Below are 23,194 nucleotides of genomic sequence, written 5' to 3'. Positions count from 1 at the left end.
TCTTGAGGAACCAATAGGAAGTCGAGTCTGCGCCTGCGGCCAATAGTAAATATCCAGTACTTTGTACTATAACTTTTTGTGAGACGCCAGATCCTCGAGCCAGCCGGGCTTGCACCTTACTTTTCTACGCTCGGCTCTGGAAAACATGCTTGCAAGGAGCAAAAACAGCTGGGATGCTGTGAAGTCTCTTATCGCCGGGTTCTGGATCATTTTCAGCGTCTGTTACGTGTTAGGTGCTCACGGCCAGGAGGGTAAGATAAAACCCTATTTTGTTGACGCTTTTGTTAAGATACCAATTGTGACGTGAGACTTTAGTTCAGAAATCTTGTTTGCATACTATTGTCACTATTTGCACCTAAGGAAGAGATTAATTTTTAACTGTATGCTCTTATTAAAGCAGGCAGACTTGCGTCAATAAGCAGCAATGACCAGCAGGCTTTAAAACATCTTGTACATCTTACTGTCCATAAAAAACTTACTCATTATTTACATCCTGTCATTATATAGTTACTGATCTACAGATTTCACCATTGCTTAGGCCTGTAACGTATAATCAGTTTTGACATGCTATTACAACATTTATATCACATTTATATTTATATCACATGTAAGAAATTTACATAGTCTGTGTGTTTAAGCCAGTGGCTACATAATGTATAAAATTGAGTAGGTGTATAGAGGTCGGCTATGTGATGACATGGTAGCATTCTTAACATACTCTTCCCTTGTGCATGTTTACCTACTGATACTCAGCTATCAGCTTACCTTTCCCACAGGGTTTTTTTCAACACAGCAGTCAAGTCCATGTGCAGTATGAATCACTGTGGCCTTACATACACACAGACAAACAGAAAAAACTATTTATTGCCCTCCAGACACTGACTGTTAACACTCAGCTGCGCCACAAATCTGTTTTTGTTGTTTCTGCCTGTCTCTGGGGCTTTGGTTTCCTCACATCAGAAGATGATTAAGTCCAGGGTCAATTATTTATTCTGAATCACTTTGTCCTAGCTGGAAAATATGCAAAGAGCTTTGGTGGGGCCTAGGCGCAGGGGAAATAGTTTTGCCTCGGTGTTGTAACTTTGTGATTGACACAATAGACAGGATAAGGCAATGTAGTGACAGGTAGCACAGGTGAACATCCTGTCTGCTAGTGTGGACCTGTAAGGACCTGCCAGCAAAGCCTCGAGTGGAAAACATGTTCCTGGGGTGATTTTTGATAGACTGTCTGCTACCCTGCCACCCACTTCACTTTTCCGTAATTCACCTTTGAAATGTTCTAAACTGGCCAGAACGGGCCAAGCACATATCCTTTTCTGTATGAAAGTAGAAACAGACCAGCCTGGAGACAGACGTTAAGTGAAAGGGTTCAGTGAGCAGGGGAAGATTACCGGCCACCCAGAACTTCCTGAGCATTGCTGTCTCTGCGGCCTTCGACCGGAAGGTGACAGATCCATGCTCTGCTGCCCACGGCTACAGTATGTCGCTGTGGCATTTCCAGGGAATCCTTTGGGGACTTGAGGAGGGGCAATAACATTCAATGTTTTATGGGATTAGGAGCTGAAGAGCAGCTGGGAAGTGTAATGTGTGACACAGGGTGAGCACAAGGTTATCCTCCAGTTTCCCCTCAACAAATCTTCAGGACCCTTATATGCGAGACAAGCACTATGGATGATGTGTGGACTTAGATGGTTACCTGAGCCTTATTCGTGTTTTGACCATTCTTGGAACACGTCAGCACTTGACATTTTGGGGGTAGGTTTGGAGCTGCCGCCCCCACAGCACTTATCTCTGAGTGACCACTGGGAAATGTGACTTATTTACGTTGTACGACCCACAGGGATGTTTAGAGGGTCTAAATATTGGTGTTTTCTGTTCCAGTCCAAGTGTTGTGTCAGAAACCGCAGGTCAGAGGATGTAATGAGTCAACATTCAAGAAAACAATATTCAAAAGGAAACAAATTCATTAAACTTGAAAGAAATTCACACATTTTTTAACCTTTTTCTTAATTTTTCTCTCAAGAATAGCATCTTGTAATATGCAGCAAAAAATACATATGATCTAAGATTAGCTCCTTTTGAAATATATCCTGTTTACAGGAGCTGAGCACTTCCCTCATCCGCAGTTGTGTCATCCCACAGCTACGATCAGAGCAGTATAAACATGCTCTGGTCTGCTGTAACTGTTCAGAAGAGACATTTATTACTCATCTTTCCTGAATAGGGAGTATTAACAAAGCCCTTAATATTCTGTGTAGGAGAATTAATGGCAAAACTGTCTGCGGTTATGTGATTTCGCTTAAAGCTGCTCAGCTGCTGCTTCTTACAGCTGTTTTAGAAGTGAAACATAAAAGGAAAAAATATATGTTGATATCCAAAAGCTGCATGAGAAATAAATACTTAGTTAGTCTGAACCTGTAAACAGGGTTTGCAGTACAATGCAGAGCCTAAATGGTTAGTTGATTGACTGAAATACATAGGCAAAAGTTTTGATAATCTAATAATTGTTTAAAAAGTCTTTTTTGTTGTTGTTTTTTTTTAAAATGACAATAATTCACTTGTTCCAGCTCATCAAATGAGTTTTTGCTGGTTTTCTTAGTTGTCTGTAATATTAAACTAAATACTTTTGAATTTTGGATTGTTCAGACAAAACAAGAAATTTGAATATGTTAAATTTTAAATTTACTCTATTACATGGGGTGATTGTTTTTTAAAATATACAATTTTGAACTTTGGCTTTCCCTCACATTTTTAGGCATCATTGAAAAACTGTATATATATCACCAGGAAGTTATCAAGCGACACAAAACCTGAGGAGTGACTCTTAACTTCATTTTCAAAAAGCAGAATAGATGAACAGCAAGAGGCCTTTGGAATTAAATCTCACCTAAACATGTTCTACAAGTTGATGTTGACTTTACCTTGTGAACTGTCAGCTTTTTTACACCCACAGCTTCCTCCTCACTGTCCTTGTACGTATTATTTCAGGTGATGGCTGTGGACATACACAGCTGGGACCAGAGTCTGGCACCTTGGCCTCTCAGAACTATCCAGGCACCTACCCCAGCAACACCTGGTGTAAATGGAGGATTCGTGTGCCAGAAGGGCGAACGCTGCGACTACTGTTTGGGGATTTTGATGTTGAGAGCAGTCCGGACTGCAGCAATGGCTCTTTTACTATCATAGATAAGAACGGAGGAACCAGCCTGGGTAAGCAGCCAGCACCTTGCAGTCAAGTTGATCAACATGCCTTCTGGACCATATGGTAGTCTCTTGATTCCTCCCTTAAATACCCACTGATGGACTTTTTATATGCAACGTCATTACTGACATTCTCTTAGCCATGATTGTGGAGTACACACAAGGCATGCCAATCTACCAAAAAATTGACACAAGAGGCAAACACAGTTTTGCAACATGTGCATCTTCCAACCAGGTGTATGTCAAGTTGTGTCTCAAGGGTATAAAAATTTGACAACACACCAAATGAGGGTTGAGAAATTCAGGAGATATAAATATTCTGTTTGGCTGCCTATTGTGTTTATTACTGGATTCCACAGGACCTGTCTCATGATTTTAATTTTGCTTTCTCTGCTGGGTAGCTGTTCTTACAAGTAGTTTTTCCACGTGACAGCATACACAGCTGGTATGGAATACAGACTTTATATGAAAGCATTAGTGGTGTGAGAATGACTTAAAATATATTTGTGCAGGTATGCATCAGAAAACAACATGTATTTGTGTTTCTGTGCTTTTAAAAATGTAGTTTGTGGGTTTGCATGTTCACAGGTCCACTGTGTGGGAGGCTTAATGCATCACAGAAGAATGTGACACTTAATAGCAATGAAGTGATAATAACTTTCGAGTCAGGCCCACACCACTCTGGACGAGGGTTTCTTCTGTCTTACGCCACGAACCAGTATCCAGGTAATTGTCTGATTACTATTTGTGTAGTTATAATAAGTATATGAATTCTGTATATTACCAGCTATTATTACAGTTGCATTGTTATTGTAGCTGGGCATGTAGAACACATAGCTAGGAAATGTGTGATTTGTAGTTGGAGTCGGAACTTCTAAAAACTGCTCATTTACAAGCGTCCGCTGGTGTCTGTGTGTGAATATTTGTCCTTGTGTATGTGCAGTTGTGTGTTTGTGTGTGTGGGTTGTGTATGTGAGTGCATGAGTCACTGCTTATTGGCATTCACCCTTCATCGCTATCTTTGCTCCGGCGTGTTTGCTCAGAAAGCAAGAGTCAGACTCCTTCTCTCAGGCTGAATGGAGTGAGGCCTCAGGCTTCAGTCTGGATCCTTTTTCACTCCCCCTCCTCTTCATCAGCTAAGGCACACTGAGATTGAGTCCACATATGGACCACATTTTCTTTCTGCCTATGCAACAATGGATTATAAAATGTAAATGGCTGCATTAATATAATACGTGTACACACATTTATTTAGGGATTGAAATCCAAGCTTAATGTTTCTGGATGATACAGATTCAACCACAAAAAGATATGAAGGTTCCCTCTGTATATCATATAAATAACTATCTGGACTTGTTTACTCTGAATGTTGGTCTATACTTAGAGATAGCTTCCTTTTGTCTGGATGAGGTCATCTGTACTGTGCACTATGTATCATAGTTTCCTGTTTTTACTGAGTTGTTTATGAAATCTGGTAATGTCTGGAGCTAAGCCCGTGTTCAGACATACAAACCACTGTCTGTTAACTGCGATCACACGAGGAGCATTCGCTGTACTCGTGAACTGTGACAAAGTCACTATAACAAAGGGCTTAGTCACATCAACAGTGATGACCGCCTATCCCCTGATATAGCACATACAGAATCTGTGTTTGTGTGTGGTGACTGAAAGGCGGGGCGGTATTATGTAAGCCTGATATACTACGCCCCACACTATACTGTTTTAATCCAGCTTTTTATACTATTTAAGAGTTTAAATTAGTTATCAGGAGTCTTCACTTTAACCTCTGTATATCTGTTTTGCTGTTACAGATCTCATTTCTTGTTTACAACGAGGATCTCATTTTAGCTTGCAGCGTTTTAGGTTAGTGGTTGACCTGTACATTTCTCATAATAAAATGTTTCAACTGCAATCTGCAAGTGTATCTCACATGTTATTCTGCTGTTTCTCAGTGTGTACTGCCCTGCTGGATGCAAGAATGCCACAGGCGATGTTTGGGGAAGTTATGAAGAGGGTTACAGAGATGTAAGTTCATTTTGCTAGACTAGAGAAATGATCAGCACTGGTTGTTGATTAAAATAATGACTGAAAGTGCTCTGCATTGTCTGTCCCTTCTGCCACAGACCTCAGTCCTGTGCAAGTCTGTAGTACATGCTGGAGCTGCATCTGACAGTCTGGGAGGCCGTGTCACTGTGACTCGTGAGAGAAGTCTTAAACTCTATGAATCCACCTTCGCCAATGGCATCCTGTCTAAAATGTGTGTTTGCTGTTGCTGCTATTGCATTCAAGACATAAAAAAAATTTGATTATACTATGTAGATGTTCTGATCTTTCAACATCTTTTGACAGGGGATCATTATCTGAAAAGAAGCTGCTCTTCACCGAAGGTACGAGCCAGAGCCCATTTAGTACACATAACATATTATTTACATTCCTGCTGTGGTGTTTTAAACTTTAGAGAAGTCATTTTTGCCTCCTTCCAGAGTCACTGTATATAAAACATTTCAGATTACTTAATTAACCGCTTTCATGAGTCCATCCTTTCCTTTGGTCCTTGAACAGAATGTAAAAACATCCTGGATGTTTCTGGTTTAAATGCCTCATCTTTCGGGGAGAAAAACAGCCAAGAGCACAAAAGTTCCTGGTCTTCCCAAAACATGGATTCTGGCCTTAAGTTCTTATCCTGGGCAGCAGACAGTAATGATCCGAACCCTTGGGTGGAGCTGGAGCTGAGTGATAGAAAAACCATCACAGGTAGGTCAAAAGTGTAACGTTAAAAATCAAATTTGTGTGTAAATTATGCTCATTTGGCTATAAATTAATTACCACATTTCAACTAATTGTATCAGTTGAGCTTCAGTGTGCAATTTTGTTTGCTCTTAATTTGATTTAGTTTATCATGAACTAAAAACAACGTGGTCTGTTTTTTTTCAGGAATAATAACAACAGGCTCAAATGACTTCTACATAGAATCCTACATTCTTCTTTTCAGCAAGGACAGAAAAAATTGGAAGCTTTACAAAGGTGCTCTCAGCAAAGAAAAAAAGGTAGGTGTTGTGCTGCATTCACTGATGTTCAGCTGATGTTTCTTGATGAGTGCGCAACATGTCTGAACTGATGTGGCAACTGAGTGAAGCAGTAAAACGTTATTTATAAGCTCTTCATTGTTCTCTGTTAATAAGTAACATGACGGTTACGTTTCCCAGGTGTTTCAGGCATATTCTGACGGCAACTTCAGGGTGCTAAACAGCCTGTTTCCTTCCGTGGTGGCTCGGTATGTTCGGTTACAGCCGCTGAGCTGGCACGGCCGAGCTTTTGCTCAGGTCAAAGTCTTGGGCTGTCCTGTTGCCAAGGTCACACCAAAGTCCCAATCACCTGAAGGTGGGTAATCTTACTCTGCTTATAAGATGGGTCTAGCAGTGTGAACTCATGTCTGTATTCCTGGTACTATGATGTCCTGTCCTGCTACTTGTCTCATAGAATCTCCATCCATCAAAGTTAACATGGGCACACCGCGCCCCAGCCCCTCTCCCACTCCCACAGAGGGACCAGTTTTAGTTGAAACAAAACCGAGTATGCACTTATATTACCTTCTGATTTTGTGTGTTTACATCAAGAATCCATTTATTTTTCAAAGAATACGTGCCAAATAGTAAAAAACAAATGTTATATGTGCTTCTCTTTCATTCAACATTGTTTAGATTGCAATAAACTGCTTTACACTCCTGACACTTTTACAACTGTTTACCTATTCAAACACTTATGACCCTGTAGGCTCCAGTCAGTCCATCATAGTAGCAGTGGGAGTGGTCCTGGGACTGATAATGTGTGGCAGTTTGATGGCTGGAGTCTGGTGGAAGAGAAGGTACTGTATCTTAGTAATATACTTATGAAACAGATTTATGACACATGGTTATCAGAAGATATTGCTTCGTTCACGCCCAAGTGATTTTGGTTGCTAGTAGAGATACAGTTGTTGATGATAATGCTCCAGTAGCCATTGGATGCTTTAGAAATGGTATCTAGTTTGTACAATACTCTAATGAATTGTGCCCATCTCCTTCTCAATGTAGGAAAAAAGATTCACAAATGAAGTGCTCCTTGCCAACAAGTAAGTTAACTTCTTATTGACCATTTTTCAGTATTTTCCAATCCTCTGTTAAAAAGCTCCTGACTATGTGTTTGTTGTCTTGTAGGTTGTCAGAGTTTCCAGGCAAAGAGTCTCCCCTGCCCCCAGTCAGAGCTTATCTCCTACCCTGTGGAGCGAAATGTCCATGACGCTCTCCCTACCCCCCCTCTTAATAGTGAGCATTCATACTGTAGAAATATTTTTACTTTTAACCAGAACACTGCTTCGCCTCAGTCTTTCTATCATCTGTTGTTGCCTTTTTGTTCCTTTTTTTTTTGTTGCCCATTCAGTATTTACTGGTCATCTGAAATTCTGAGTTCTGCCTTCCCTCTTCCATCATTCCCGCTCTGAACAGTCTCTGGCTTCAGTGGTCAGTTTGAGGAGTTCATGCCAGGCTTCACAGGCTAACAGCTCTCTCCACGGGCTGTCCATTCTTTCCCCTGGCTCAGCCCATCACCCGGTTGCAGTATAAACATTCCTTTCTTTGGTCCACGGAGCCTCTCTGAAAGAGACCCTTTAATTGGAGCTCGATAAAGGCTGCTCAGCCCCCCCCCCCCCCCTACCAGTCCCCTCTCTGCCTCCCCCATCCCCTCCCCCAGTGAGGGGGCCCTTCACTGAGAGGTTCAGTGATAAACAGGACAGAGGGTCAATGCTAAGACAATCAAAGCCCTCACTAAAGCCCGTCTAATTAAAATAGCTCTGAGTCTGAGGCTGCTGGGGCTCTTGAGTAGGGTCCAGGCCTCCCACACCATAACCTCTCCTGCTGGGGTGAAGAGGAGGGTCTGGTGGGGTCTGAGTGCTGCACTGTCAGCCCCCATCCCTGTGATTAGAGAAGACATTGTTGGTGGCCAGGCAGCTGATGGAGGGCCTGGTATGAGATGGCTATTGAGTGCAAAAGCAGCATCTCTCAGACATTGCAGGATAAGATGCAAATGAGCAAAGATTTTCTCCCATTAATGAAAAGATACTGCTACTTCATTCAATGTTTTTTTCTTTCATCACAGCAATGGAGGAATAGTACCAATGTAGCAATGCTTTGTTGTTTTGTGATATATCCCGGCCTATATTGACTGATCCTGATGTCAATATGCATTTTGTACATGTTCTTACAATATAGGAAGAAAACAGGTTGACGTTTACTGACATGCCTATTTTAAAGGTATTTTATGGCAATTAAATGGTTTTAAAGATAATACTTTCATCCTGATTTTATTTAACAATTACTGAAACATTACAGGGTAAACTCACTGAGAAGGAGCCCTCTGTAACCAGAGTACCTTATTTACAGGAATATACACATAAGTGTAGCAGGTAGTTGTTAAACATAATTATATGATAACACACAACTTTGCAACCAAAAGTTAAAAATAGTGATGGCTACAGGGATAACAAGGACAGAGAGATCCATTAAATCAGTCACATTCAGCCGGTGGAAACTTGCAGTATATGTTTGCCAAGTCCAAGAATATTCTGAAGGTTATTCCATATTTAAAGGTTTGACATTTGACATTTTGGGAAATACACTTGTTTGCTGTCTTGTGGAGAATTAGAGGAGAAGATTGATACCAAACACTCATATGTTTCCATTAATTTAAGGCTACAGCCATTGGCCAGTTAGCTTAGCTTAGCACAAAGACTGGAAAGAGGGGGAAACAACTTGTCTGGCAAAATCTGCCTACCAGCAGCTCTAAAGCTCAACAATGAACAAATTATATCTTGTTTGTTTAAACCGTATAAAAATCAAAGTGTAAAAATGACAATTTGCCGTTTTTAAGGGGTTATGTGCCGAACTATTTCTTGGCTGGTACCAGTAACTTCCTGTAGTCTTTGCCTGTTGCCTGGCAACTGCTCAGAGCTGACAGTGCCTATAGAAATGACAGTACCACAAATTGGCCAAACAGAAAATCAAATGAATAGAAATACAGTCTCTGGTTCTGGTTTTGACTCATTTTTAAACTAATTTATCTTTCCAGACTATGCCGCGCCAGCTATTGGACAGAAGGTTGGGTCAACATTTAGGCCTTCCTCAGATGAGGGCTACACCGTTCCCTTCACCTTCAACCATTACGACACCCCTGGCATCCTCCCAGAGTACGCCGAGCCACTTCCCCCTGAGCCTGAATACGCCACCCCATTCTGTGAGCAGCCCTCTGAGTCCCTCCTGCCAACTTCAGCAGGGGTCGCTCACAGCAATATACACGGCCCTCCAAAGCCAGTATCTAGCACTGGTGCCAGTACAACATGCAGCCACAGCCATGCTCAGTATGACTGCCCTTCACACAGGGTACTGTCCAATGGCTACTGCACCCCTGCCCTTCATGCCAACGGGCCACGACCAGTCAGTATTGTCTATGCAGAGCCCAAGTCTTTTGACTTTTTACTACGCAGCCACACATAGGCACAGAGGCTTTGTGAACACAGCAAGCTCAGACATGGAGAAAAAAAAGACTCCTGAGCTAAACTGTTTGTTGGGACCAGAGGACCACTTGGATTGATCTCAGTTGGATGCTAATCTGACTGTACTAATGTGAGCAGCAAGTAATGTTCCCAAATCTGAGAGGTCACTTGGGACCACTATGCATATATGAGGGTACACTACTCAAGAGTACACCATGAGAGAGCCATAAGAGCACAAATACTTGCTTTAAGGAAGTATCTAGTAGTACAGTTTTCTTTTAATTATCTTATGTTGCACAAAGAAAATACAGGTCCAACAGTGTTCCAGAGATATTGTTTATTCATGAAATGTTCAATCACATGCTGCACTTTCAGACAACACATACAACTAACAATGTATGCTTTGGTCTAATTATCATGTTAATGGAGAAAAAGTGAATAGGGTATGTTAATTGTCATCACAATATGACATTTTATTTACAATATATAAATTTAACATGTTTTGTTGAGAAACATGTAAGAAGCACTATAAATGGTACACTGTTAACACAGTGGTTGATATTGTTGCTATGATTATATTTAACCACTAGGGGGCTCTGTTGAGCCTTAAACGTTTGGATTGTGTCAAACAGTATTTGTGTGCTGGTTCTTACTCCTCAGATAACTTTCGCACATTTCTAATATACATAGTATAATAACAAATACTGGTTAAAAATAAATTGTGTTTTTTATTATACAAAGAAAGGCACAACAGGGAGACTTTTCCCTCACACGGACTAAATCCCTTTCGATTCCACCTACTGCAGTGCCCTGGAGCAAGACATAGATACCTCAACCAAACTCCAGAGCTGTTGTCATGGTGTTTCCCACCAGTCCATAAAATAATTACATCACTATTATAAAACCTTCCTGTTACTTGTTAGACTTCTGTTACTGCATGGCAACTTTCCCACAACTGAAAAACACTTAAGTAAAATTAACTCCCCACTTAAATGTCTCACTTAACTTTAAATGTCAAAAATCCTTTGGATTCTCTGCCACTGATTATTTTACTTCATTGAAATAAACCAATATGAAATTGCTGACACACTGATCATCCTAAAAGAAAAATACAAAACAGTTTTGTATTTATAAAATTGTACTTTTTCCTGGTACAAGGTCTTTTGTATAAGGGTCTACGGCAGTGGTTGTCTTTCATTATATCTGAAAATGTAACTAACAGACCCACAGAATGTTTGTAAATGCCTCGTGGTGTCACATTTGACAATTAATTTGCTGTAATACAAGGGGGAATACCTCTTCCACAGCTGAATAAGGCACAATAAAACAACTGTGTTAAGAAAAAAGTGGGCCTGGAGTGTGATTTCAGCAGCAAGGTGTTTAAGGTCATTTTGATATAGACTTAAAGCTAAATCTGCACAGATTAGACAACTCACTAACAGAAATCAGTCAAAGTAATCCGAGATATTAACTCCTATCAAATCAGTTTTTCATCAATTAGATGCTAAAAAAGTGTATATATATATACAGAATTTCTCCTGAAAATCCTTTAAGCTGTTAGAAATTAAATTTGCAATTTAAAAATTTGGATTTCAGTCTATACAATAGCTTGAAAGGTAGTGCAATACTTTTAAGTAACACTTAACTAAAGAATATATTTTTACACATAATTTCAACACCTACATTTTATGTTAATACAAACATTTTTTACTTTTGTGATGTTCAGCCTGCTGTAATGTTCCAGCAACATCAATTTACTCTCCACTGTTTGTGCTCAACTCTTTCCTCTGTCCCCCCTCCTCCTGTCTCCCCTCAGAGGAGTAGTGAACTAAGGTCTGGTGTCTGTTCCTGGAGGGAGCATCCTTAAAACGCAGGCCACAGTCCTCACATGCATACAGCAGCCCTTCTCTGTTACCGCCTGGGTTTGCTCCCTCTGACTGAGACTTGCTCTCATCTCCACCGAGCAGGGCAGTTGACAATGGAGGCTCTCTGGAAGTTAGAGCTGTATGCGAGTTGCTATCTGAGCTATTAGGTGTGTTTAGCCCTGTGCTGGCGGGAGGAAAAGTCCTGGGACGTCCAGGCGGACAACCACGACCTGCTGATCCCCGATATGCACCCCCAGCTTCTCCAGCATGTTCAGGGGCCAGCCCGTGGACTGTGCGGTAGTGGAAGCGGATCCCAGAGCGGTTGGCGAAGCCTTTTCCACAGACACTGCAGATAAAGGGCCTCTCACCTGTGTGGATGCGGGTATGGATCTTCAGGGCTCCAGATTGGGTGAAACATTTCCCACACTGGCTACAGCGGTAGGGCTTCTCTCCTGTGTGGGTCCTCTGGTGGGCCCGGACTCCTGCCAGATGGGGAAACCCCCTGCCGCAGAAGCCACAGGAGTATGGCCTCTCACCTGTGTGAATCCGTCTGTGGATCTTCAGAGCCCCTGACTGGCTAAAACTCTTCCCGCACTCGGAGCAGGTGTACGGCCGGGCGCCAGTGTGCACGTTGAGGTGGATACGGAGATTGCTGTGTGAGTTGAAGGCCCTGCCGCACTCTGTGCAGAGAAAGCCGGAGGGTTTGTGAGCGTGCTCGGTGCGCTGGTGCTGCAGCAGTTGGGAGGGTCTGGAAAAAGAGGCAGAGCAGTGCATGCAAGGGTGCAGCGACAACAGAGTCGTCACTGTCCTGCCTCTCTCTTCCTGAGTGCAGGCAGGAAAGGAATGCTGGCAAGACAAGCAGGGGAAAGGAGCAGAGAGCTGAGGGCAGGGAAGACAGGAGCTTATAGGGCAGTGGTGGTGATGAAAATGATGATGGGCATGGGTGTGAGAAAAAGGGGAGTCTGTGCCTTCCTGGTGGCTCAGAATCTGGGTGCAGGGTTGTAAGCCGCGGCGGCAGCACAAGCAGGGAAACATGGTGAGGTGGTTCAAGGAACCTGAGGACACTCTGGATGGAGGAGTTTCAGAGTTCCGGTCTGGGTTCTGAGTCCTAGGGCTGGATGGCCTGGTATCTAGCTCAGCTGTGGTCGTGCTGCTTGGTTCGTTGTTCATGTTTAAGTTCAGTGGAGCAGCACTGCTAAGGTCTTTGGGATGGCGCACTGCATCTGAGCGCGGCGATGAGGACGGAGGTTGTCTGGGTTGTAGAGTCTCAAAGGAAGGAGAAGAACTGGAGTAAGGGCAGCCAGGGCAGGTGCAGGCATGATGCACATCTACACATGATAGGAAAACAATTACAGTAGTTAGAATTTTTGGAAGAAAATGATTAATATATATATATATTTGAAGCCCTCACCTTCTCTCCCATCTCTGGCCTCTCCCTTCCTCTGTGCTGCCCCAGGCTGGACCTGACGGCCTGGCTCTGCCTCTGTCTTGTCCCGAGCAGGTCGAGCTAGTTGAAAAGGTTCATGTGAAGCACCTTTGAACCCCACAGCCTCTGTTCCAGCCACGCCCCACGCTGGGTTTACCACATCTGGCTGGTCCTTCGAGGTGCTTCCAGATGTGATAATGTCGCCAATGAACTGATGCATCTCCATCCAGGAGCAAGCATGCTGCAAGAAGTGTAAAGCATGAGTGCAGAGTCTACATATAAGCTACACAGAAAGACCGCACGAGCTGTATCGATAAACACAGGTCCTGACAATCAATTAACCGCTTCATGACTTAAGCTAACAACACTGGTTCTTCTGAAAAATCGACTGACAAATAACGGAATCGCCTACTTACAATGTCGCTACACTTGTCTTTGTCCATGAATTAAAACAAACGCTGGTGTTGGCGCCACATCGACGACTTAGCTTTATATCAGCTTTTTTAATAATTCAGACACTGCAGTTAGAAACAATGAAAGTAAACAAACAAAGCACGTTTTTCATTACATAATTATTTCTCTAATGTAGCCCACTCCCGTGGTCGTGCCTAGATGGTAACCCCAGACTAGTGAAAGTCTCGCGAGAGTGTTCATTTTGACCCAAACCATGATCTTTCCCTAACCCTAATAAAGTGTTTTTTTGTTTTTTGTGACTAAACCTAACCAGACCTGAACTACAGCGTTGCCACATAATAAACATAATTATTTTGTATAATGTGCACAATGAAAAAACAACGTGTACAAATCTCGCGTGAGTTTCGCAAATGTAGGGTAACCATCTACACACGACCCACTGCCGTTGGCGATATTTTTTTCCCAGGATGGCGAAGTCATGACCCGCCCTACTCTGCCTCTGATTGGCTGTCCTAACCAATCTAACTCCGCACGCCTAAACCTAACCAACCCAACCAACGGAGGAAACGAGTACTAGCCAATCAGAGGTAGAGTAGGGCGCGCCATGACTTCGCTGTCCTAGGGGGAAAAAATTGGCCTCCCGCTAAAACATTTCGTCACCATGGATGTATGTTCGTCACATGGATGTATTATAAGAGCTCTTATTGTACATCCATGGGATGTACCTATCAGGTATTGTATTTCCGGGTTTTTAAATCATGTGACTGGAGTTGTCCCCCCCCCCCCCCCCCCCCCCCCCCCCCCCCACACACACACACACACACACGACCTTTCTTTCTTATGGAACCCAAACACATCATGACAATAAAGAAATAAATCATTATTAGCAGCACCATTACTGTCAATAAATATATGAATATCTTGCCAAAATTCTCTTTACAACAAACCAGAAATAAGTGTTTCAGACTATTCTATTAGTCTTCCAGTTTATATTGATTTTCCACTACAAAAAAGCAGCTAATTTCCCAAAAAATTCATTTATATTTTGATTTCAGTTATGTAATCACTACAACTGGACCATTATCACATTCACTAAACTCACTACAGAAATACCACAAGCATATAGTCAATCCCATGCAGGCTGTTTGACTGAGCTTTCCATTAGGATGTTCCTGATTGAGTAATAATAATGATATCCTGAACATGATGGGAGAGAAGTGTTGATTCTAACTGGTTCTCAGTAAAATACTCACCTGAGTCTGTGGATGTGTAGCTGTGTTTGGATTTTCCTGTTCAAGGACAGCAATGTTTACACATACAAGGTGTTGAATGGTCATTGTGATTAGTGGTACAATACTGTAGATCTCTGTTCGTGATTTCAAGTGGCCAAAGTTGAGATTCAACCGTAAAGATGATGTAAACACAGAATATATGGTATAGGATTCCTCCCTCATGCACGCACACACACACACACACACACACACACAGTCTGTTGTCAACAAGATATTTACTGAGCTTGCATCGATAACAAATTTTGCAACCTTTATAAAAAAAAACATCAACATATACCTGCAGACTGTAAAGATTCACCAAATGTAAATCACATGTTTACAGAATGTCATGTTATGGATCAGTATCATGATTTGCATCCATTTTTAACATACTATAAAAAGATCAGGTGGCTATAAACAAATATGCACATTATTATAGAAATCCAGTGTTTTCATTTAACTTAACACATATTATAGCTAGAAAAGAATTTCATTTCTCCACACAATAACAAGGACGTAAAGGGTAGAAATCAGGAATAGTTTTAATGCAGTGAAAAATCCTGCATGATATTGCATAAAGTTTATAACTATTACAGTACCATTTTGCTCCATTGGCCCAAACAACAACCTTTAGCCAAAATGCAAATCAAACAAAAGCCATAATGTACCAGAGCTTGGAATGTTCTCTTTAAATTACAGAAAAACCCAAATCTTTCTTACTCTAAACCACAATCACACAGACAACTGCTAGAAACACTAGATTTCTTCAAGAGCAAGTGGAAAAAGTAGAAAACATCTGCTTTGTCATATAAGGGTATAATGGTAGATGTACTGCCTAGACAGAACTATATACATCATTCGTTAGTATATCGTTCTGGCTGTAGAGTATCACCTCCATTTTTGTTTTTGTGGTCACAGGTACGGGTCAAAAGAGTAAGTGTGTCATTTGCAGATGGAGTTTTATTCTCTTTTCTTCTTCACTGTATTTCATTTCTCCATATCAGCACAGGCAGGGTGTGAAACATCAACCTCCATCTTCATTTCTTTCTCTGGCCTCCGGTCTGTCGGCTGGCGTGATCTGGACCGCTACACGTCAAAATCAGAACCAGGAGACTGAGGCTCTTTCTTAATGTCCATTATTAGTCCAGAGGATGTCGTATTATTATTAAGAGGGGAAATATCAATTTTCACCTGCTTCATGATAGTATATGTATCTGCCTCTTTTTTAAGTTTTTTAACAATAGCTTTGCTGTCAGAGTTTTTTAATTCATGTCTTTCAGTGCCGTTAGCCTCTCCTGAGATTTCAAATTCTTCTGGCTCACTTTTAATAGGAAGATGAGGAACATCACTCTTAGCTGACTTAGATGAGTTACAGTTCTTAGACAAGTCCAGAGGTGAGTCGCATTCTCGATCTCGTTTAATCCCAGTTACCAAATTCAGAGGGACATTCACTCTCTCAGCCTTCACTCTATGGTGTTCATGACTTGAGAGAGGTGGGCGAGCCGCTTGATGCTTGACTTGGATATCTGGAACTGGTAGTTTCCGAGGGATTATAGATGGGACTGCCAGGCTATTGGTTTGAGTTGGACAGACAGGGAAAAACAGGACAAGTTTAACACCAGGCGGCGGCTGTTTGTCAAGGGTTAACTTCCATAACCCGTCTGATGGACCAGAGCCCGTTTTGGATACACCCCCTGTCACAGGGCCTGGACTAGCAGAGTCCTTAAGAGGTGCTGCAGGCACTGTGGCTGTGCTTGCTGGATTTGATGAGTCTGGCTTTGTGTTGAGCTTTTCTGTCTCAGATGAGGAACTCTTTGAGGTCTGCTGTTTCTTGGGAGCACTCTAAAATGGGAAAGACAACATTCACTCAATTAATTATACAGAACAGAAGAGCGACATGCCAGTAAGATCAACATGGAGAGACTTAGTTTTACCTCAAGCAGTTTTTTTATCATCGTAGGGCAGTTCATTTACCAACCTGTACCCAGAATTAGATCCAGGTCTGGTGAGGGTCTGGAATAAGCTGCCTGATGACCTGAGGTCCATCACAACTGTGTCCACATTCAAAAGTAAACTCAAAACTTTCCTATTCTCCCAGCTTACGGTTAATTACTGCATGTGTGTTTGTGTGTGCAGTTGGTTAGATGTGCGGCTATGTAATAGGGCAGGGGTTCTATTTGATTATGTTTTGGGGATTTTTAATTGCTGTGTGGTACGTTTAATGTACGTTGGGTGTATGCTTCATTGATTCACTTTCTTCATTTTACTCGTGATTATATTCTTATATTTATGTTGCTTATAATAATAATAATAATAATAATAATAATAATAATAATAATAAACATTTTATTTATGTCACCCAAGGACACAAATCATGTTCATCATTATGTTACCTACATTCTCATGTTAATGCCTATATTTTCATATTTTGTTTTTCAATGTAAAGCACATTGAGCTTACTTGAAATGAAATGTGCTATATAAATAAAATTGCCATTACCATTTACCAACAGGAGTGGTTGGAACCAATTTCTTGCATTTAAATAAATACGCAAAATGATTAATCAATTATCATTATCATTGGCAATTGCAGTTGGAGCTCTAGAAGCTCCCAAATCCAAAATTTATTAAAAGCCATTCAAAGAAAATCAGAAAGGAAAAAAAGTCTGAAAATCAAAACTAAACCCTGTCACTGAGAGTGTTCACATGCATACTAGTATGCATTTTGTGTTGCAGATGTAATCATCATATTCTGGATTATATCATTCCGGTTGTGAGAAACATGGATTAACTAGCTGGAGTACTCAGATAGAAACTGGGCATTTGAACACCTTAACCAGGTTTCTGATCATTCTCTGTTGGAACAGAAATGAGTAGCTGAACTGTTGACAAAATCAAGACACATCTGCACACAGAAACCTTGATGCTGTTATGATGATATATACAGAGATATGAATAACAACATTGAGCCAAAAAAAAAAAAAAAAAAAAAATTTCCAGCGCACATCAGGATACTAGGATTGACACGTTTTATTAACAGATTATATTAAAAACAAAAAGCAGCAAGCTACGCGTTTTGCATGTTGCTTCATCAGATTTGCTCTGTGATAATGGAATCTATTAATAAAACGTGTCAATCCTAGTATCCTGGTGTGCGCTGGAAGATTTGATTTTTCAATTTACTGTGGTTTCCCCTAAACCAGCTGGCACCCGGGGGAGAAGCACTGCGCGTAAACATCATATCTTGAATAATGATCCAAACTGGGATACAAATATGCATATAAAATAAACACACTCACTGTAAAACAGATCATGGGAATCTGGGAGATTCTTGTATCTAAATGTTGCTCTCGTTTCTTCTTGGATGTTGGGGTTTCATAAAGCGTTTACATGCACCATCAAATAAAAGGACCTGCTCTCACGTGCACTGCACTGCTACATGACAATAAATTCAGATTAATACATTGGCTTCATTCATTGTTGTGGATCACCTGCAGGATCAAGTCATTTTCATATCTCTGCCATTTGATTTACATATAGATTTACATATCACAGTGGATTTTCATCATGCTAAACTGAAACTAACGGCTGCGTGAAAGTAGGGAAAAATGAGCACTTTAAACAATTGCTTGCAGCGCTGTTAAGAATTATGTTATTTGTATTGAATGAGCAAACAAGCAAACATTGATCCATACTGTCCCACACTCACCGCAGGTGTTTGTCCACACTTCTTAAGGTGGCTGTCGTAGTTCTGCTGGTGAGGAAAGCCCAGTCCGCAGCTCTGACAAAGGCAAGGCGACTTGCCGGCGTGACCGCCCATGTGGGACATTAGCAGCAAGGCCGACCGAAACCCCTTACCACATTCGGCACATTTCAGCACTCTCTGGTGAGCCCCGGCATGTTTCTTCAGCTCTTCCGAGGTGTCAAATCTCTGCCCGCACTCCAAACATCGGATCTCATCTCCTTTAGGTTCCTGATTGCCCCAGCAGCCCGTGTCCTTTTTGTGTTGCTGGAAGTCCTCCTGACTGAGGAATTCTCTTAGACACGCCACACAGTGAATGCGTTGAGGCTCGCACTTGTGTTGGCGGTAAAGTTTTGCCAGGCGGAAGTGGCTGCGGCATCGCATGCAGGTGTAAGGCAACAAACCCAGATGGGAGAAGCTGTGTTTTAGGAGAGCGTTCTTCTTGGTAAAGGTCTTTGTGCAGTCTGTGCATTTAAAATTGCGATGGCAAGTCCTCCTCCGGTGGCGCGCGAGGGATTTTGGAGAGGTGAAATTGCGGCCACATACTTCACAATTAACGCCCAGCAAACATTTGTGTAACTGCACATGATGTTCGCATGCCTTCAGGGAAGTAAACACGCGTTTGCATAGGTCACACTCATAAAACTGGTCCTCGAAGTGAGTTCTTGACAGGTGGTCTTTCAAGGCTTCTTGTGAGGCAAAGCTCATCAGACAGACGCGGCACTGGAGACGTGCCACTTTATTCTGGGCATGTGTGCGCAGGTGGACGCGGTAGTTGTAAATCTGACAGAAGCGCTTCCCGCACTCAGCACAGCAGTACGGACGTGCCCCCGTGTGCAGGTTCATGTGGTCTTGGAGCTTGAATTTGGAGGATAGCTGTAGATCACAGACATTGCAGCAGTAGTCGCCGGAATGACTTGACTCTGGAAAACAGAAGCCAATTGATTTGAGTTATATTACGACTGAAGATGTGCACTTGGCGAGAAAAAAAACTGAAGAAAAAGTGCTAAATTTAAATGTATATAATATGTATAATGAGCCTGAAATGGACTAATGTATCAGCATACATTGTTATCACATGATAGAAGTTTTAGTTCAGTTTTAGGGCAGCAGAATGGTGCAGTGGTTAGCACTGTCGCCTCACAGCAAGACGGTTCTGGGTTCGAACCCACAGGCCAGCTGGGAACTTTTTGTGTGGAGTTTGCATGTTCAATAAAATATCAGAAAATAACAAAAAATGCCCATTACAATTGCCAAAAAGAGACATATTACTTCTTTTGTCCATCCAACAGTCCAAATCCAAAGATGTTCAATTAACAATGATATAAAAGCAGCAAATCCCCACATTTGAAAGGCTGGAAATGGAGAATGTTTGCCATGGCTTATTGTTTCAGCACTTAAGTAAATAAACACACTACTTCATGCTTATGAGCTTCAAAGTAAATAAGTCATACCATTGTTAGGCCCTTCCTCTTCCTCCTCTTCCTCATCAACCTCCTCTTCCTCGTACACCTCTGAAACATCACTGCCATCCGAGTCACTCTCCACATCCTGCTGTGCCTCTGTTGAATTCTCCTGTGCTTCCTCTCCATCATCTTCCTGTTGGGTTATCAGCAGCGGACTGTCCCTGTCGTCCGGGCCAATATCATGTTCTGTGGGCTCTGACGATTCTGGAGGTGCAGAGCCTTTGACAGCTTGTTTGTCTTGTAGACTCTGCGAAGGATCTGGAGGTTTACATAGTACCGCCTCTGACAGAGCTGATGCACATACCATAGCGTTTTGTTCATTGAGTGAAGTCTGTTTTGCTGCACCTGCTTCTTTACCAGCAGCTGATTGCTGGCCTCTGACCAGCAGTTTTTCTTTGTGTGCGTTTGGAAAGGAAGTGTGAGAGTGACTGGGTGATAGTGAGTCATCAGATGATGTGGAAAGACACGGTGTCTCTATCACTGAAGTCTCCTGCGACTGCAGGATGTCTGGAAATCCCAACTCTGTCAGCTGGATATCAATGGTGTACTCTATGGACATGGCTGCTAGCTGAGGAGACAGCATGAAGCACAGGAAGAGGAGTTAGATGTTGAATCAACATTTAATGACATTTTTAACCTTAATCCTACTGACTGGGATACCCACAGACCCCAGAGGTATATTTTTTGTCATATCTCATAGGTGCTTTATTCTATCATTCTTATTTTTCATGACTTTGTTGATCACTATGTTCAATATGTTTGGGGCGGGGGTGCTCTGTCACTCATTTTGAAGGCTTGGTGGAAAGATTGTACATGGGATAAAAGCTGCAATTTGTATCAAAGAAAAGTATATATTTATGTTTTACACAATATGCAAATTAACTAACTTTCCTAAAATGATAATAGTTTTTCTCCCAGATGACATTAATTTCGAGTATCTAACTTCCGCATCGTGACGTATTTCCGAGTGACACAGGACGGATAGGCGGGACATAACGTTGGGAGGAATTTGATTTGACCGTTGAAAAGTGGGCGTGTCTATTAGCTCTGTGCCGCCAAAACATGAACATTGATTGATGGGTGGATGTCATGATATTATTGGTTGAAATGGGTGGGTTCAAGTCTACGTAAGCACACGTCATATTTAGCGTTTCAGGAAGAAAACATGATTGATTTTGGTATAAGAATACAAAGAATTTGATTTTTTGTCTTTTTTTGTAATATATTGTTAAATTGGTGCACAATAAGACCGGAGGTATGATCTAAAAAGGTTAAAGAGGCAGTTTTCATTTCGTCCCGACATCACTACTAATGTTTTGAGAAGAAATGAGTTAACATTTTGCTATGACTGGTGTTTTTTACAGCAGTTTATTCGGTGGGTAGTCCTTGTATGCTAAATATGATAGGATAAAGGTTAAAAAGATTTAAGACCTTAAAGTGTGTGTATTAAAAAATGGACAGACAATCTTGCCACAAATAAATATTTCGCCTTACCTGTCGAGCGATTACATCTGTGGCAGTTCTTCTGGGTCTCCGTTTTCCTCTATCCTTTATTTTTTATTGAGGGCAGTAAACAACTTGTCCATGGAAATTGAAATTATGACACACCTCGACGCACAGCTGCTGCTCACTTTGCTCACCTGGCATGAGGAACTGATGATGTCAAAGCGTAGTTTCTCAACGACAAGACAACTGGAAATACTGTCCGTGTTAACTTGGCATGCCGGAGCGAATGAAAGGAACAATTAGTATAATGAAGCTAATGACTAACCTCCACGACGTGAACACTGAGCGATTACAATTAGCCGATTAGCTAGCTACAGTACGTAACCCGATGATAAAGGGTGAATTGAAAAAAAAAAAGAAAAAGGAAAACAAATGAAGCACCACAATGGGAGGAACTCGCTGTGGACGCCAGAGCACAACTAGTGTCTCGGGGTGGTATTACATGTTATCACACAGGTGTCAGAAGTATTTAGATTAAAGATCACCTCCAGCCATATTTTAAGATGTATATAAAATACAATACTGTTAATTATAATGTGTGTCTCATATGGTTTTTCCACAAAATAGTTCAATTATCTTGTTAAAGTCCTAAAATGACATCTACTCTTTCTTCCTCCCTCTAAAAACTAGTACGCATTTTAGTAAACTAGAATCTAGAAATATGCAAATATTGTTCATTTCAGAAGTTTAACTGCTGGACACAAGATGTTTCCTGCTTCACTGTAAAGTCTATTCTCAGTGTTTGTGCACTGGAGGTTTCAAGTTTCCACATCACACTTGTGTAAATTGAAAGTTGAATCAGGATTGGCTTCCAAACAATTTGTGATGTTACAAATCCTGCTCGCACACCTGCACCTTGAAATCAGATTTTCAGTGAGCACAGAGAAACTTTCTGTCTTCAGATGAATGTGAAAACAAATTCTGCACAGTGAAGCTCAAACCTTCTATTGCAGAAACAAGAAGAAAAACATATTTTTGAGTGGAGGGAGACTTTAAGTACATACGTAATATCAACGAAATACACTGAAAAAATAAAATATTTAATATTATATTATATGTAATATTATTGAATTACATTAATGACATTGATGTGTAAGCAACACTTTAATGTTATAGTTTGTCAATGTGGAGCCAGTTTTAAGTACTTTATATATTACTGGGTTGTTTAATCTATACAAATGCATCATATGTTATAAACTGATTATGTGTTAAATATCCGCATAGTACGGAGTTAACTTAAGTTTTAAAAATAAATTCTGTAAAGAAAAATATACAATACTTCTTCCTGAAATATAGTGGAAATTAAGTAAAAAGTAGCAGAACATAGAAATAGATTTGTACTAAAGTACAGAACATGAATGAAAGTTACTTTTTACCCCACAATGTTTCGCTGATATGTTAACACAACCAGGCACTTGAATTTAGATACTACAAAACAAACTGTCGTAATAAATCTCTAGACCTCAATTTGAAGAAGTTTCTGCAGATGTCCCAAATCAGCTCAAGAGAAAACTTCTCTTTGGTGTCCAAAAAGAATCATCAGGAGTCAGAGCTCAGAGCAGCAAAATATTCTGTAATGCCGGCAATAAAGGAGAGCAGTTTGAAGTGCACAAAGGTTCACCAAAAACAGTTGTAAGGGCCAGTGCCCCTTCTTTTATATTGTTTGGCTTGCATAGGTCATGCCTCTTGTCCTACCCCTTCATACTGGCCAATTATACAATTAGAAAAGTCTTTATATCAGCTATTGTAGGCCTGAAATCCCAGGTTAGGTTTTATGT

At 41.3% G+C, this 23,194-nt stretch overlaps 3 protein-coding genes across 5 annotated transcripts; 1 reads left to right on the top strand and 2 right to left on the bottom strand.

Annotated features, from left to right (window-relative positions):
• Window positions 1-91: 91 nt before the first annotated feature.
• Window positions 92-9,945, top strand: si:dkey-34d22.1 (discoidin, CUB and LCCL domain-containing protein 1). Of its 2 annotated transcripts, XM_042423440.1 has the most exons (15): window positions 92-251; window positions 2,989-3,210; window positions 3,790-3,927; window positions 5,013-5,064; window positions 5,154-5,226; window positions 5,325-5,458; window positions 5,551-5,588; window positions 5,764-5,955; window positions 6,136-6,248; window positions 6,408-6,582; window positions 6,682-6,774; window positions 6,976-7,066; window positions 7,275-7,312; window positions 7,398-7,505; window positions 9,304-9,945. In XM_042423440.1, exons 1-15 carry the CDS (start codon window positions 146-148, stop codon window positions 9,726-9,728), a joined length of 1,998 nt encoding a protein of 665 aa, XP_042279374.1. In that variant the 5' UTR covers window positions 92-145; the 3' UTR covers window positions 9,729-9,945. The 2 variants fall into 2 exon arrangements, with proteins under 2 accessions (XP_042279374.1, XP_042279375.1); XM_042423441.1 differs by lacking the exon at window positions 6,682-6,774.
• A 99-nt stretch (window positions 9,946-10,044) lies between these two features.
• On the bottom strand, window positions 10,045-13,662 carry si:ch211-79k12.2 (uncharacterized protein LOC568844 homolog). The gene is made up of 3 exons (XM_042423450.1): window positions 13,435-13,662; window positions 13,004-13,259; window positions 10,045-12,920 (listed from the first exon to the last, which is right to left on the bottom strand). Exons 1-3 carry the CDS (start codon window positions 13,459-13,461, stop codon window positions 11,482-11,484), a joined length of 1,722 nt encoding a protein of 573 aa, XP_042279384.1. The 5' UTR covers window positions 13,462-13,662; the 3' UTR covers window positions 10,045-11,481.
• Window positions 13,663-14,922: 1,260 nt separating this feature from the next.
• wu:fe05a04 (zinc finger protein 227) lies at window positions 14,923-21,770 on the bottom strand. 2 transcript variants are annotated; one of them, XM_042423429.1, is made up of 5 exons: window positions 21,551-21,770; window positions 21,405-21,458; window positions 19,899-20,478; window positions 18,412-19,367; window positions 14,923-16,545 (listed from the first exon to the last, which is right to left on the bottom strand). In XM_042423429.1, exons 3-5 carry the CDS (start codon window positions 20,467-20,469, stop codon window positions 15,790-15,792), a joined length of 2,283 nt encoding a protein of 760 aa, XP_042279363.1. In that variant the 5' UTR covers window positions 20,470-20,478; window positions 21,405-21,458; window positions 21,551-21,770; the 3' UTR covers window positions 14,923-15,789. The 2 variants fall into 2 exon arrangements, with proteins under 2 accessions (XP_042279363.1, XP_042279362.1); XM_042423428.1 differs by having other exon boundaries at window positions 21,405-21,770.
• Between the last annotated feature and the right edge of the window lie 1,424 nt (window positions 21,771-23,194).

Source organism: Thunnus maccoyii, chromosome 10 (genome assembly GCF_910596095.1).
Source record: "Thunnus maccoyii chromosome 10, fThuMac1.1, whole genome shotgun sequence".
Classification (NCBI taxonomy): domain Eukaryota; kingdom Metazoa; phylum Chordata; class Actinopteri; order Scombriformes; family Scombridae; genus Thunnus; species Thunnus maccoyii.
The sequence above is the reverse complement of the archived record's forward strand: the minus strand, read 5'-3'. Positions and strand labels throughout refer to the sequence as shown.